Source organism: Rhinatrema bivittatum, chromosome 2 (assembly GCF_901001135.1).
Source record: "Rhinatrema bivittatum chromosome 2, aRhiBiv1.1, whole genome shotgun sequence".
NCBI lineage: Eukaryota > Metazoa > Chordata > Amphibia > Gymnophiona > Rhinatrematidae > Rhinatrema > Rhinatrema bivittatum.
In genome coordinates, this window is record NC_042616.1 from 267,298,351 (window position 1) to 267,313,030 (window position 14,680).

General features: G+C 41.6%; 1 protein-coding gene across 7 annotated transcripts in view; it reads left to right on the forward strand.

The window, feature by feature from the left end:
• The window catches only part of ANLN (anillin actin binding protein), a 212,424-nt gene that overhangs the window by 115,270 nt on the left and 82,474 nt on the right, over positions 1-14,680 (forward strand). For all 7 annotated transcript variants that reach the window (XM_029589491.1, XM_029589492.1, XM_029589494.1 and 4 more), the window contains exons 12-13: positions 3,268-3,412; positions 11,505-11,640. In XM_029589491.1, the coding sequence (XP_029445351.1) occupies positions 3,268-3,412; positions 11,505-11,640 (281 nt within the window). The remainder of the gene's footprint in view (positions 1-3,267; positions 3,413-11,504; positions 11,641-14,680) is intronic.

The following is a 14,680-nucleotide window of genomic DNA, read 5'->3' on the forward strand; positions in this document are numbered from 1 at the left end:
TGAGAGGTTAATTCTACAGCCGCTCGATCTTTCGGAAGATGTCTCAGGTCCTGGTGGCTTCTAGAAAGTCCCTATGGATCGAAGTGGAGGAGGTTTTCCATGTGGTGTGAGCAGAAGGCCCTAACTCCGCTTTCCTGCCCAACACAAAAACTGCTTGATTACCTTCTACACCAGTTGGAGGCTGGCTTGAAGAGTGCCTTCGTTAGGGTCCATCTTGGTGCGATTGGTGCTTACCACCTCTGTGTAGATATGCCCACCTCTGTACAGCTTAAAGTTGTACGTTTTATGCGGGGTCTACTTCAGTTGAAACCTCCCATAAGGCCTCCCGCTGTGTCTTGGAATATCAGCTTGGTTTTTAGCTCAGTTGATGAAAGCTCCTTTTGAGCCACTGCACACATGTGACCTGAAGTACCTGACCTGGAAGATCATATTTTTGGTGGCGGTCAGTGAGCGCCAGGCCTTAATGACTTATCCACCTTATACAAAATTTGGTCATGACAGGGTGATCCTGCCTAAGGTGGTGATGGATTTCCATCTTTACCAGTCAATCGTCCTGCCAATATTCTTTCCCAGGCCCCATTTGCACCAGGGCGAATGAGCACTGCACAATTTGGACTGCAAGTGAACCTCAGCTTTCTTTCGGGAGTGGACAGAAGCCCATAGACAGTCCACCCAACTTTTTGTTTCTTTTGATAAGAATAGGTTGGGTATTGCCATTGCTAAACACACTATCCAATTGCTAGCAGATTGCATCTCCTGTTATTCCTAGGCGGGAATGCATCGTGAGGGTCATGTCAAGGCTTATTCTGTCGGAGCCATGGCAGTGTCTGAGTCCCACTTTCAAGCAGTTCCTATGGAGATCTGCAAGGTTGCTATGTAGAGTTCTCTCCACACATTCACATCCCATTACTGTCTGGATAGGGATGCCCAACATGACAGGTTTGTCCAGTCTGTCCTCAGGAACCAGTTCAGGATGTAGAAATCAACTCTCCCAACCTAGAGCCTGTTTTAGGGTTCAGGCTGTCTCCCCCTCTGTTACCAACTGCACCACTGGTGGTGTGCCCGGTGGCACCTGGTTAGGTATCTGTTAGTCCCCTTTTGTGTCGGGGAACAGCATGTAGCTAGAAATTCACCTGTGTGGAGGAAAGCAGAATTACCTGTAACAGGTGTTCTCCAAGGACAGCAGGATGTTAGTCCTCATAAAACCTGTTCACCACCCTGCGGAGTTGGGTTTCTTCTAATTTTATTTTTCATCATAATTCTGTTACGAGACTGAAGAGGGACCCCGCGTGGATGCGTGGTATAGGGCATGCTGAACATGCTCAGTGTGCTTAGTCAAGGTTTCCCGCGTCGGGCTCCTTCTGATGTCACTCAAGTGTGAGGACTAACATCTGCTGTCCTTGGAGAACACTTGTTGCAGGTAAGCAACTCTGCTTTCTTCCAGCAACTTTGTCGCCAGATTCATAAGAAGCCTAACTGATCTAAAACCCTGTTTTAAAGATACACCTAACATAAAGGGTCATTCATCAAAGTGATTTATGGCATTAACACATTAACGCATACACTTTTGCATGGTTTTAACACTGGAAATAACTACACCTTTTTTCTTGGCGTTTTGTGTAATATGCCCGAAACGGCCGTAACGCAATTTACGTTAAAAATTGCATTTCGGCCATTTCTGGGCTTGGGCAGAGAGAGAACGAGAGTGCCTATTTATAAGGCCTTCATAGTATTCAACTATTTATATGCCTATAAGAGGGCCAGCTAATAGCTCAAGGTGAGGTGTTGGTGGTTTAGGGGCCAGTTTTACATGCACAGTGAGACATATGAACTGCACAGCACACCTTTGAAGATTTGATGTCATTTGGAGTGAGGAAAGTCTCTCAAAGATTTCTACAATGTTCTCTCACCCTAGCTTGATAATAGTCTGAATGCAGAGGCAAGTTGTCAGAGGAGGAAGCAGCAGCAGCTGTTAAACACTTGCTGACGTCTGCCAGTTTCAGGACATGGGGGAAAAGGGACGGATGAATGCTTCAGGTTGACTGGGGAAGTAAGCTAAGATAGAGAGTAGAGGGAAGGGGAGTAGATGCTATGGAGGTGGGGAGTGAAGAAGGGAAGAGAATGTGATAATGCCAGGGAATGGAGGGAGACGGAAGGTGATAGTATGTTACCATGAAGTAAACCCTGCGCTGGATGTGCTGCTACCCAAAAAAGGTTGGGAACCATACCCACCTAGGGGGAGCAACTTTAAATATGTAACATATGTTTTGAATTTTCAAATGTGTGATTTTTCTCAGGAAGATTACCCACATGCATTAACAGTGTAAATGTGTGTGGGTAGTATTCCTAGGTAATTTTCACACAGGTAAAATATTTGCAAACTTTATACCAATTCAGATATTTACAGTATTAAGCAGGTCATTCTATAACTAGGTCTTCTGATTTTAGGTGTTTATAAAATGTAAATGTCTGTTTTTTAGCTAGAGCTTTATTTTATGATGCTTAAAATGTTTGTGCGTGGGTTTAATATTTATTGGGTTTCTTTGATTATTTTAAAATAACAGTACATCTTGGAAACATCAGTCCTGCTTATAGCGTTTTCTCCCCCAGAATTCTTCAGCCTTATTGCACTCTACTCTCCCAGCATAGCTTCCTTTAGGCTTAGCACTCTTTCACCAAAGCCTCTACACGCTTCCTCCTCCCACCCTCTCCACAGCCTCCAAAAACCCATCTGACCTTGTCTGTAGAATCTGGGACTGGGTTTGAGGCCTGATCATGACAGAAGCAGCAACAAGTTCTGAAGGTGCTCTTCATTTCCAATCCTCAGTGACCTTGTCCCTTCCCAGCTTCTCTACAGGAGGTGGGGCTTGGTAATCGAGTCACACTGGCTCTGTCCCCAATATGAATGCCTTTTGGAGCACGTTGCTACTGCCAGGCTAGAGCCTTGGAACGGCCCCAGCTTCCATGGGCAAAGTCCGTAGAGCAGAAGAGGCTGGGAATTGGGGGGGAGATTGTCAGTTAAAACAACTCCAATTTTCACATCAGGAGTGTTCCATTGGAGTTTTCAGTTTTAACAATAATCAGAGGCCCTAACTATAGTAGATGTGCATTAGCTTAGAAGTTTTTAATTTGTCAAGGTGATTTTTTTTTTGTTTTTAATTGTAAATTTCTTTAATAAAAGCTTAATTTATCATTAAGACATGCTTAAATGACTGCTATAAATTGGAAAGTTATTCTAAAATGCCATTTTCCTTGTTTATGTTTCAGTATTGATGCATACAGATCTCAAAGGATTAAAGGAGATCGGCCTCAGATTAAACAAATTGTTCGCAAAGAAGATGTTGCTTCCAAACTGGAAGGGGGGAAAAAACTTGCAAGTTCAAGTTCAGTTAATATCAAACAGAAAATGAAGGTATTTTATAGTTGCTTTATTTCCTTTCTCTCCATTCCAATCTCTTACTTGATTGTCATCTGTTTGTGACCCTCTGCTTTTAAGTGGTTTAGATTTGTAGGTTCCACAGTAGACACAACCAAAATGTACCCTAAGAAGGTAGCTCTGTTCTTCAGGCAAATTGCTGGTAATCATAAACTTCAGCAAATTAGTGCTGTCCATAATATTAAAATTGAGGCAAATGGACAGTTCAAAGCAGGCCCCAGAAATTAATTTACTTAGCCATTTCTTACTTTGACCAAAAGGGACATGTTTCTTGGTATTTTTATTTTAACTGCCTTCTGTCCTGAGAGGGATCTTGCTCTTTTTCATTATAGTACAACAGTTTGATCCTAATGTGCTCCCCAGGATTTTATAGACTCTTAATACCTTTTAGTGAGAAACCTTGGTTTTAATATTCAAGGTTCTTTGATAGGCTTGATTGACAGTTATTTCTTCCAGGATCAGATGATAATTCAAGGTTCTCAGAGGACAAAAAAGATGGCAGTCCTCATATGAATGACATTTGATTGAGCCTGGCATAGAAAACTTATGTCAGATTTTAGAACTTTCTTTGAGCATGCCCATGGCATGCATTATATCACACGGGTTCTCCTCGGTCTGTTTTTCTGCGGAGCCTGCTGTTTGTGGTTTGTCTCCTGTTATCAGGATGTTTTTCTTTTTGTGGTCCTGCAGAATTTTTTCGCCTAGTTTGTTGCAGGGTCCTGTGGTATTCCTATGGTATCCTAAGTAGGCTTTTCATTTCATGGTCCGTTCCTTTCCAGGCAGCGCTGTTGTCTATGACCATTGGCCATCACTGCCATCGAATTCAAATTAGCATCCTTTTTATTTCTTGTTGACATGTCTTTGGGGTTCCAGCAATGCTCTTGATGCACGAGGACTCCCTATCACCGATCCCCCATGATAGATGTATCCTCTGCTTGGGAACATCGCATGATGTCTGGGGTTGTGCACATGGATGACCCCTAAAGGATGCTGGTCCTACTTGGATCTGATGGAATGTCTGTCTGGGCACCAGAAGACCAATCCATTAGAGGCATCGAACGACCAAAGCGCCACACTGATAAGACATCAAGTAATCTGCTTCGGAGAAGCCATTGGCTCCCTCAGTGTCAAAGGCTGGTGGGGACCCCTGAGACAGGTCATAGGCCAGCTCCTCCTGGTCCGAGGAGGAATCTGGTTCCTATTCTTCGACTTCGGCACCGAGAATAACCAATACTGAGCATCAAGGGAAGCAAAAGAAGTCTTTCTACGTCATGCACAGCGCTGAGTGCGGGCGCACCAGTCCATATGGTCTTACCTGCAGGTACTTGGCTTAATGGCGGCGACCCTGGAAGTGGTACTGTGGGCGAGGGCGCATATGCATCCTTTTCAGCACTCCCTGCTGTCTCGCTGGAACCTGTAGTCTCAAGATTATTCGACTCAACTTCACCTGCCAATGGAGGTTTCCTCCCAACTGCTGTGGTGGCTGTAGGCAGAACATCTAAAGAAGGGAGTTTCCCTGATTCCTTGGAACTGACTAGTGCTGGCAACTGATGCGCGTCTCCTTGGTTGGAGAGCTCACTGTCAAGAGCTAACAGCACAAGGCTGCTGGAATGCAGAGAAGTCTGTCTTGAACATCAATCACCTGGAAGCAAGAGCAGTCCGATTGGTATGTTTACAGTTCAGCTGCAGACTGCAGGGTCGTTTGGTCTGTATAATGTTGGACAATGCTAAGACAGTGGCTTATATCAATTAGCAACAAGTATTGCAGGAAATAAATCAACTTATTTATTTTTATTGACATTCAGAAAAAGACTCAAAACATGGCTTTTCAAACAAGCCTTCCCAGACTCAGACTAAAAATAATTCTCTCTGATATTCAAATTCCAAGCAACAATTTTCTTTTATAACCATCCTGATAATCTTCCCCTAAACTTTATAAACACCTAGTATCTTCATTACTTATGATTTCTTCTTTATTGTTAAAAACTGCATTTTTGAACTGAACAACTCATTGTAAATTATACAATTCCATTTTTTGGAAACTTTACCTTCTACAGGTTTATACACCATGTTAAAGTTACTATCTTTTCTTCTTCTTACTCCCAGTTGCATGTTTCCTTGTTTATTGTAACTGCATTTATAATATGTATATTACATATTTGTTCTCGGTTCCGGTTATTACCCCATTGTTTATTGTAAACCGGCTTGATGTGATATTATCACGATTGCCGGTATAGAAAAAATTAAAATAAATTAATTAAAATAAACTTATGGAATGGGCAGAAATGCATCTCCAAATCTCTGCCTCACACATCGCAGGCAAAGACAACGAAAGAGCAGACTTTCTCAACAGGGAGAGTCTGGACCCAGAAGAGTGGGCATTGTCAGATGAGATCTTTCAATTGATTTGGGAAAGCTGGGGTCTTCCGTTCTTGGACCTGTTGGCAACCTTGTGCAATGCAAAGGTTCTGTGCTTCTTCAGTCGCAGTAGAGATCTGAAGTCTTGATCGATGCTCTAGTGCAGGAGTGGCCTGAAGACAAGTTGCTGTTTGCCTTTCCTCCATGGCCCATGTTGGGCAGATTGATTTGAAGGATTGAGCGCCACAGAGGGATGGTGATCTTGGTTGCTCCAGATTGGCCCAGAAGACCGTGGTATGCAGATTTGTAGAGGCTCTTGTACTCACCTCTCAACTTCTAGTGCACAGGGACTTGTTGCGGCAGGGACCTATTCTTCACGAATATCCGAATCTATTTTGTCTTTAGGTTTGGCCTTTGAAAGGGCTCGCTTGCTGAAATGTGGCTATTCCGCCACAGTGATTTCCACCTTACTAAGAGCAAGAAAGTTCTTCACTTCCTTGGCCTATGTGCAGATCTGGAGAGTGTTTGAGACCTAGTGTGAGGATCAAGGTACTCTTCCTTCCTCGGTCAAGATTCCGCTCATCTTGGAATTTTTGCAGGATGGCTTGCATAAAGGCTTGGCTTCTCAATTCCTTGAAAGTACAGGTAGCGGCACTCTCCTGTTTTAGGAGTCAGGTAAATAGTGGATCCTTGTCAGCTCATCCTGATGTAACCCATTTTCTGAGAGGCATGAAACATCTTCCGCCTCCCTTGTGGTTTCTGGTGCCCTTGTGGACTCTTAATTTAGTATTGGACTTCTTGGCAGGCCATACTTTTAGACCGCTGCGTACTTTGTGGTGGTTGACCTTGAAGACTATTTCTGGTAGCAATTTATTTTGTGTGTAGGGTTTCTGAATTGCAGGCCCTGTCTTGCTGGGAACCATTTCTTCAGGTGATTTCAGGGGCAGTACAGCTGCGTACTGTTCCCTCCTTTTTACCAAAGGTGGTCACTGAGTTTCACTTGAATCAGACAGCGAGATGTAGAGGAGTATTGTTTGTTGTGACCCTTGAATGTCAGGAGGCATATTGTCAGATATCTCAGTTACTGAACCCTTGCAGAAGTAGTACCGACTGTTTGTCCTTCAAGGCGGAACTAGATAGGGAAAGCCAGCCTTGCTGGCTGCAATAGCTCGCTCGATTTAGGTAGTCATGGCTGCATACGTGGATTCCAGGAAGCTGTTACCTAGTCAGGTTAGGGCTCAGGCAGTGTCATGGGCAGAAGTTATTTTGTCTCCTGTTGACATTTGCTGAGCTGTGACATGGTCCTCCTTACACACCTTTTCCAGATATTATCGTCTGGATGTGCAGGCCTGGGAAGATGTGGCCTTTGCACGCGTGGTTTTGACTGGACCACTGGCAGCCTCACTCCCTATGAGGGAGTAGCTTGGGTACTTCCCACTTGTTATGGATTCATCTGACTGGACAGTAAGAAATGAGAAATTACTACTTACCTGATAATTTCCTTTTCTCTGCTAGCCAGATGAATCCAGCTTCTCTCCCTTGGCTGCCAAATGAGTGTATTATAGTCCTCCGGTGTGGTTACAGGGATTACTGGTAAATTAGTCCAGTCCCTAGATCAGTGTTAGTACATTCTTTTCTAAGCTCTGTGTTGGCTGGGTATTGAAATGGTTATCTGTTTTTAATCAAGTTTTTTGCTAGTCTGTCCACAGCTGCTTTTGAAGAGAATACTGGCAGGCTGATGTCACTAGAGGTGGGGTTATATACTGTAATGTCAGTTTGCTCAGTCTCCATCTGCTGGTAAGGGAGCATAAACCCACTTGTTCTGGCTTAATCTGACTTTCCTAAAGAAAAGGAAATTATCAGGTAAATAGTAATTTCTCATTTTTCTTTTTTTTTTTTTTTCCAATGCACCCTTGAGTGTGGTATACCTTTACGCCAACCCTGAGCTGACCTAACATTTGCCACATTGCAAGGGCGCATTGGCCACGTGGAAAATTTATTGGATCACGGGGATTAGCTAATAGCCTCATTTACATGAATTTACATGTGATAAGCGCTATTAGGTTAGTGGTGGTTTGGACGCACTAGTCCTTGTGTGTTAAGCTGCATTGCATAGGCCCCAAAGTTGCTTACCTGTAACAGGTGTTCTCTGAAGACAGGATTTCAGTCCTTTTGAGACCCACCCACTTCCCTCATGGAGTTTGGGTCTCCACTTCATTGGAAGGGGGGTGGGGGTGCGTGTATAGAGAGAGATACAATTGTACTTACAAGTTTACATACCACCTGGCAGAATTTGTAAGATTTGTAGCATTTTAAGAAAACAGTAATCGGGCAAAACATGTCTATTTTTAATGTTTCAAATTAAACTATTTTATGCATCACAGGATAACATAATCATTAAATCATAGCAATAAAGAAAATAATAAAATGGTCCTGTTCAAAAGTTTACATACCCTTAGTTATTAATATTGTCTATTGCCCTGTTATGCAGCAGTGGCGATTTGCAGTCTTTTGTGATAGTTGTGAATAAGGCACTTTTTCTCATGTGGTAAAGCTGCCCATTCCTCTTGGCAAAAGGCCTCCAGATCCTGTAAATTATTTTTGTCTAGTATGAGCTGCATATTTGAGTTCTCCCCAAAGTGGATCAGTGATGTTGAGGTCAGGAGACTGATAGCCACTCTAGAACCTTCACTTTCTTCTGCTGCAGCCACTGAAGGGTTAACTTGGCCTTATGTTTCGAATCATTTGTCATGTTGGAAAGTCCAAGTATGCCCCATGCACAACTTCCTGACTGAATGCAAATCTTCCAATATTTTCTGATAAGATGCATTCATCCTGCCATCAATTTTGACTAAATTCCCTGTGCCGCTGTAGCTCACAGCCCCCCCCCCCCCCCCCCCCCCCCCAAAAAAAAAAGCAGAGATCCACTTCCATGCTTTACATTAGGGATAGTGTTGACGCCTCTTCAAACATAGCGTTTAGGGTTGTGACCATAAAGTTCGATTTTGGTCTCATCACTCCAAATTTATTTATTTAAAGGCTTTTATATACCGGAGTTCATGTACTAGTACATACTGCTTCGGTTTACATAGAACCAAAATTGGAAAATTACATCAAACAAGTGGGTCCAAAATAACAAGGCTAACTTTGTAGGAACTTAAGGTAAAGGAGAGAACAAGACATAAAGTGGTTACAGATCAATGTAAATAGCTAAACAATAAATACAAATGCTTACAAATTACAGTCTTCAAAATCTAAGGTTTACATCTTCAAGACTAAGGTTACATCAGACTTAAAAGGTATGGGTGTAGCATTATTTTGTTCTAGAAGTTTTGAAGCTTCATTGACATATTGCAAATGGGGTGTTTGTGGCATTGGTGCAGCAATGGCTTTTTTCTGGCATCTCTACCATGCAGTCCATTTTTGTTCAAGTATCTCCTTATTGTGCATGCTGAAACACCCACATCGCTTTGTTTAGGAGAAGCCTGAATTTCAGTAGAAGTTGCAATTGTCTGAGATCTTTCTTGGTCTGGCTTGGAATTATCGAACCCATAACTTTCCACTTCTTGATCAGTTCAATAGTACTCATTGGCATTTTCAAATCTTTGGATGTCGTTTTATATCCTTTTCCTTTTTATAAAGTTCTTTTGCTTTCCCCCCATGCTTCAGTAACCACCAAAATCAGTGCAGCCCTAGATGAAATGCATAAGGGTTTCTCGAGAGCTAAGAACCTTTTTGACTATTTATACACAGACACTAATTACAATCAAACAAGGCGCAGGTATGGATTCCTACTCATCATTGCCATCTCAATTTGTCTGTCAGCTTGTGTATAATATCAGCCCAAACATTCAAGGGTATGTAAACTTTTGAACAGGACCATTTTATTATTTCCTTTACTGCTATGAATTTTTTTTTTATGATTGTGCTATTCTGTGATGCATAAAATAGTTTAATTTAAAAAATTAAAAATAAGACATTTTGTCAGATCTTTCATGTTTTCTTAAAATGCTACATGTCTTACAAATTCTGCCAGGGGTATGTAAACTTATGAGCACAACTGTATATATTTTTTGCCATATTAGATTGAAGGGACTCTTGCGTGGATGCATAGTGTGTATCCTAGGCATGCTCAGAGAAGCTCGGTCAAAGTCCTAGAAACTTTGACACAAGTTTTCTATGCTCTGCTTCATTGGATGAAGTCATCCATGTATGAGGACTGACTTCCTGCTCTCCTCGGAGAACACCTGTTACAGGTAAGTAATTTTGCTTTTCATTTACAGTTAGGATTTCAGATGAATGAAACCTACCTCCTTTAATGTGTGTGAATTTGAATAAAGTCCAAGTAACTATTACTGTTTTGTGCCTGTTTATCAGGGACCTTGCCTAATGCCTAGCTCTTTTGTCTGTGTAGCTGAAAGTATGGTACGGTCCTTAAGTTTTTGCGGCGTACTGTATTTGAACTTGGTTTCAAACCACTTTTAAGTGGAATTTAGTAGACTGGTTGCAGACTTAAAAAAAATGATAAAATAAACTCCTTGGGTAAGCTAACAGAGCACTGTACTAAAGAAATACTTTTTCTTTTGTAAGACCCCTTCAGTTAATGTGTACCAATGTTTTGCTGTGCATAGGGAACACTCCCTGAAAGACTGAAACTTGGTTTGTGCCACACTCCAGTAGCTATTTGGGGCATTTGAGCATGAAAATGAAAGGCAAATAGGAATTCTTTCCTACAAGATAGTATCCAATATAGTCTGGTATCTAGTGGGACAAATGGAGAACTTTCCTTTCTATATCTCATGCATTGAGGATGTTGCTTCCTATTTAGTAGTTGAGATTATATGAACTAGTGTGTGGCAAAGCAAGGTTTATGTATACTGTGATGTTTTGCCCTGGGACTTGTGGTTTTCCCAGAGAGCTTATTTCTCAAGATAGGCTGCTCAAACTTTGACCTTTACAATACTGGAGTTCATACTGAGGCTTCAAATGCCTTTCTGATATACTCAAGGAGTTGTAAGATTCTCACCAATGGCACAGTAGGATGTTACAAAGTATTACTTTTGTGCCCTCATGTAGTTTTGTCTGTGCAGTCTCTGAAGGCAAACGTTGCTAGAACTCTTCATTCTTGGCTGTGAATGCAGATTAACCGCATCTATACTAAGGTCCTGTCCCAGCTCTACACATATTTTTGAGAACAGCCTCATCTTAACCTCCCCAATCACTGAATAAGTACGTGAAACTTAACCTAGTTAGCATTAACTGTATGAATCCATGTTTTACCAGATGGCTGTTTACACATTTATTTTCTGTTCACAGTTCACTATTTGTTATACTTTTTTATTTATTTTTTTTTTGTTAGCTCTGTCCTGTGACTGAATACAGCATTTTTTTTATATTTGGTCTGTAGGTGTATTTCTAGGAACTGTGGGACCCTTGAATTATGAGGTCAGTGTCCCTAGAAGCCACCAGGCTAGATACTTTCCCAAAAGCAAGGGGAAAACCCAGCTAATGAGTGAGAGATTGCTGGTGTAGGAATGAAGGCAAGACAGAGCAGTGCTTGGCAGGACTATGTCCATAGGTGAACCTTGAATGGGCATTGTGGGTAGTGCTACACCCTTTCGTGACATAGATAGGGCTAGCGAGTCAGTATTTTATTTTACCTCTAGCAGGGTTTTTCTCTTCAGAATGTTTTCCTTTTGAACAATACTAGATTCTGAATAAAGAGATCAACTTGCACCAGAATGTAATTCATCAAGCCAGCCAAGCTCTGAACTGTTGTACGGATGAAGGTCATGGAAAAGGATCACAGGAAGAAGCAGAGGCAGAGAGATTGCTGCTTATTGCAAGTATGTTTCAGCAACTGTTTTTCTATTTTATTGTTCTGTTGATAATTCTGACCCATGACTACAGTGAGTCACACTGAGTGAGAAGACCAGTGATCAAGTAGGCTCTGTGGTTAACGTGTTAAGAAAGCACAAATGGTTCTTATTTGTCACTGTCTTTCTATGACTTGTATTACATGTGGAGTCAGCTTTTTCTTAAATTAAAAAAAAATTGAGCAAGTTTCCCCATGCACTGCAGGATCTGTAGCTTTTTAGTTTCTTCTTGATCTGTATAAGGACAGCCTTCAGACATTTTGACAGTTTTTCCAGTTTTGTGTGTTGCTTTAGTGTCCCAATAGTTAACTTGAAAATAATTGAATCTTTTTTTCTCTCATCATTTCTTCCTGGATATATGATTTTGGCTTTTCTGAACTGCATTTGGCACTTGTGGCTCAATTGTGTTTTGTGTTTGGTTTAGTTTAAAAATGTCATCTTTTGACTTTGCATTTAATTGTTGAACCAAGGTCAAGAAAGCCAGTCACTCCAAAAGGTGTCCCTTATGGATTGTCATAAGGACCTCTGTTCACATATTGATCAGCTACTATTACCTTGAAATGGCTTCCCATCGGGGATATAGGACCAATTTGTTTTGTGTTACGGTTCTCTCACAGGAAAAAAAGTAACATTTTTCTCCTAATATATATCTTGTTAGGTGTTCTTGGCATTCTCATTTTCTTTGATGGTAGCTCTTAACTAGGTAGTTCCATAAGTGTGTCTCAATGGAGCTGCTTGTCATCAGAGAAAGTGATTGCTTTCCTGTAATTATTCTCTGACAGAAGTATATTGAGCCTTGCTACCTTCCTGCTTTTCTGATGAGTCCATACTGCAGTTGTACAAGTTACTTATTTAGCCAAGCTTTTAACCATCAATTTGAAGAGCAATAATTCTTGGAGGGCAAGCAGGATGGTTCACACATCAGATGGATCCTGACACAGAAATTCTGATTTCAAAGCTCACATGGAGGTTCCTTCAGTCTCATCTTTTTGTGGAGCCCATTGGTTATGAATATTTTTCTTTCTCCTGCTGTTAGGGAATTTTTGCTTCTGAGGGGTGATCATGCATTACAGGCCCTGTGGTTTTCTCACCCCTTTAATCATTCCTGGGTAGCTTTTTTGAGTGTGTTCTAAGTTATCTTACTTTTCAGTTACCATGTGGTGTGCTGGTACTGGTGCACAGAGGCAGCAATGGTCATGGTATTTTCTGATATGTCCATTTGGTTTGTTTTATTTAAAAAAATGTATACTTGCTCAATCCATGACTCTAAGCAGTTTCCAATGTACATTCTTAATTAACATACATATCTTTACATAAAAAACATAATAAAATCCATAAAACACATCTTTAAAACAATATAGATAATGCTTTTTTTTCTTGTCCAAGCAGGCTGAATTAGCCATGCTTTTTCTGGGTGATGTCTTCTGGCGGTACGGAGCAGAGCATTCTGTGTATAGAGCTTTGCTCTGCTGTAATGGATTTGCGCACAAGAAACCTCCGCTCGAATCCATCCTCTCTTCAGTTTTTTCTTTCAACGCAGCTGGACGGTAACGTGGTTGACTCTCTTCTCTCCGCCTTCTTGTCACTTATGACCCCCAAAACCACACTTATGTGCTAAAATGAATCCTGGTGTGTTCAGTGCCAGGTACTGCCAATGTGGTAAGATTATTTCCTTAACAGATGGACAGAAGGTCAAAGAAGCAGTGGCTCAGATAAGACTGCACAATGCTTCAGATTCTCTTCATTGCCAAATTACTCACCCTCAATCAGGAAGTACCCGAGTGAGGTGTTGAAGAGACATATTTGTATCAGTGAAAGTGATTTCCTGTTCATACCTCAGATCAGTCCAGACAAGTGGGTTTTGCATCCCTACCAGCAGATGGAAGCAAAGAATAAAAACTTTTCAGGCACTGCTGCTTAAGAGTGCTACCTGCAGATCCTCAGTATTTCTGACTCCAGCAGATGCTAGAGGTGCAAACCTGCAGTATGGAGATTATTGGGGGAAAAAAGGGAAAAGGGATTTTAAGTGAGCACTTAGTGAAGACTGGTTCCTTCGTGGGCCATCCTTTGGGTTGAGCAGGGGTGGGGTTGGTAATCTCTATTCTGGCTTGGCTCTCGATTTCCAGAGGTAGGGAAAGCCAGATGTCCTGATTCCCCTGCCCCCTGAGGCTGCCTTCTTACACTGACAGCCAGAAGCAGGAAAGAGTTTTTCTTTTTCTCCTAGGATAAGCAGATGGAGCCCGGAATGGAAAACTTTTGTCAAAGTGTCTAGAAGCTTTGACCAGCAGACTGAGCATGTCCAGCTTGCTATTATTTATTTATTTTATTTATTTATTTATTTAAAGGGTTTCATATACCGATGTTCATGTACTGGTACATATCACGTCGGTTTACATAGAACCAAAGTTGGAAATTACATCGAACAAGAGGGTACAAATAACAGGGCTAACTACGTAAGAACTTATAGATAAAACTGAGAATGACTTAAAATTATTACAAATAACAGTCAACAAACTCGGATTTACGACAGACTTAATAAGCATGGTTGCGTATTAAAGTACAACTGACAGGAGACTTTATGGTTACAGCATCAGACAGCTAGTGTTTTGGAGTTTGAAATACGTGAATCAATCCCATAGGGAGAGACCTTTACGTGAAGGCTTTTGTGAAAAGCCAAGTTTTGAGCTTCTTTTTGAATGTTCGACTACAAGTTATTATCCGCGTGTTCATGTGAGGTCCCCCCTTCAGTCTCTTCTTTTCCGCGGTGCAGTTTCTTCATGGTTTATAAAGCTCTCCATTTTCTTTTTTCCTCGTCACTTTCAGGGTTTTTTCCCCGATTTCCACGTCTGGTCCCCCTTTGCGGTTGGTGCCTCCTCGGTTGGTAGGTTATCTTATTAATTTTCCAGATTTGTGGTCAATTCCTGACTCATTGCCTTACAGTGACCAGTCAACCACACGCCAGGTTTTTTTCTATGGCGTCGACCGATTTTTGTTGGTGCCTCCCATGCCC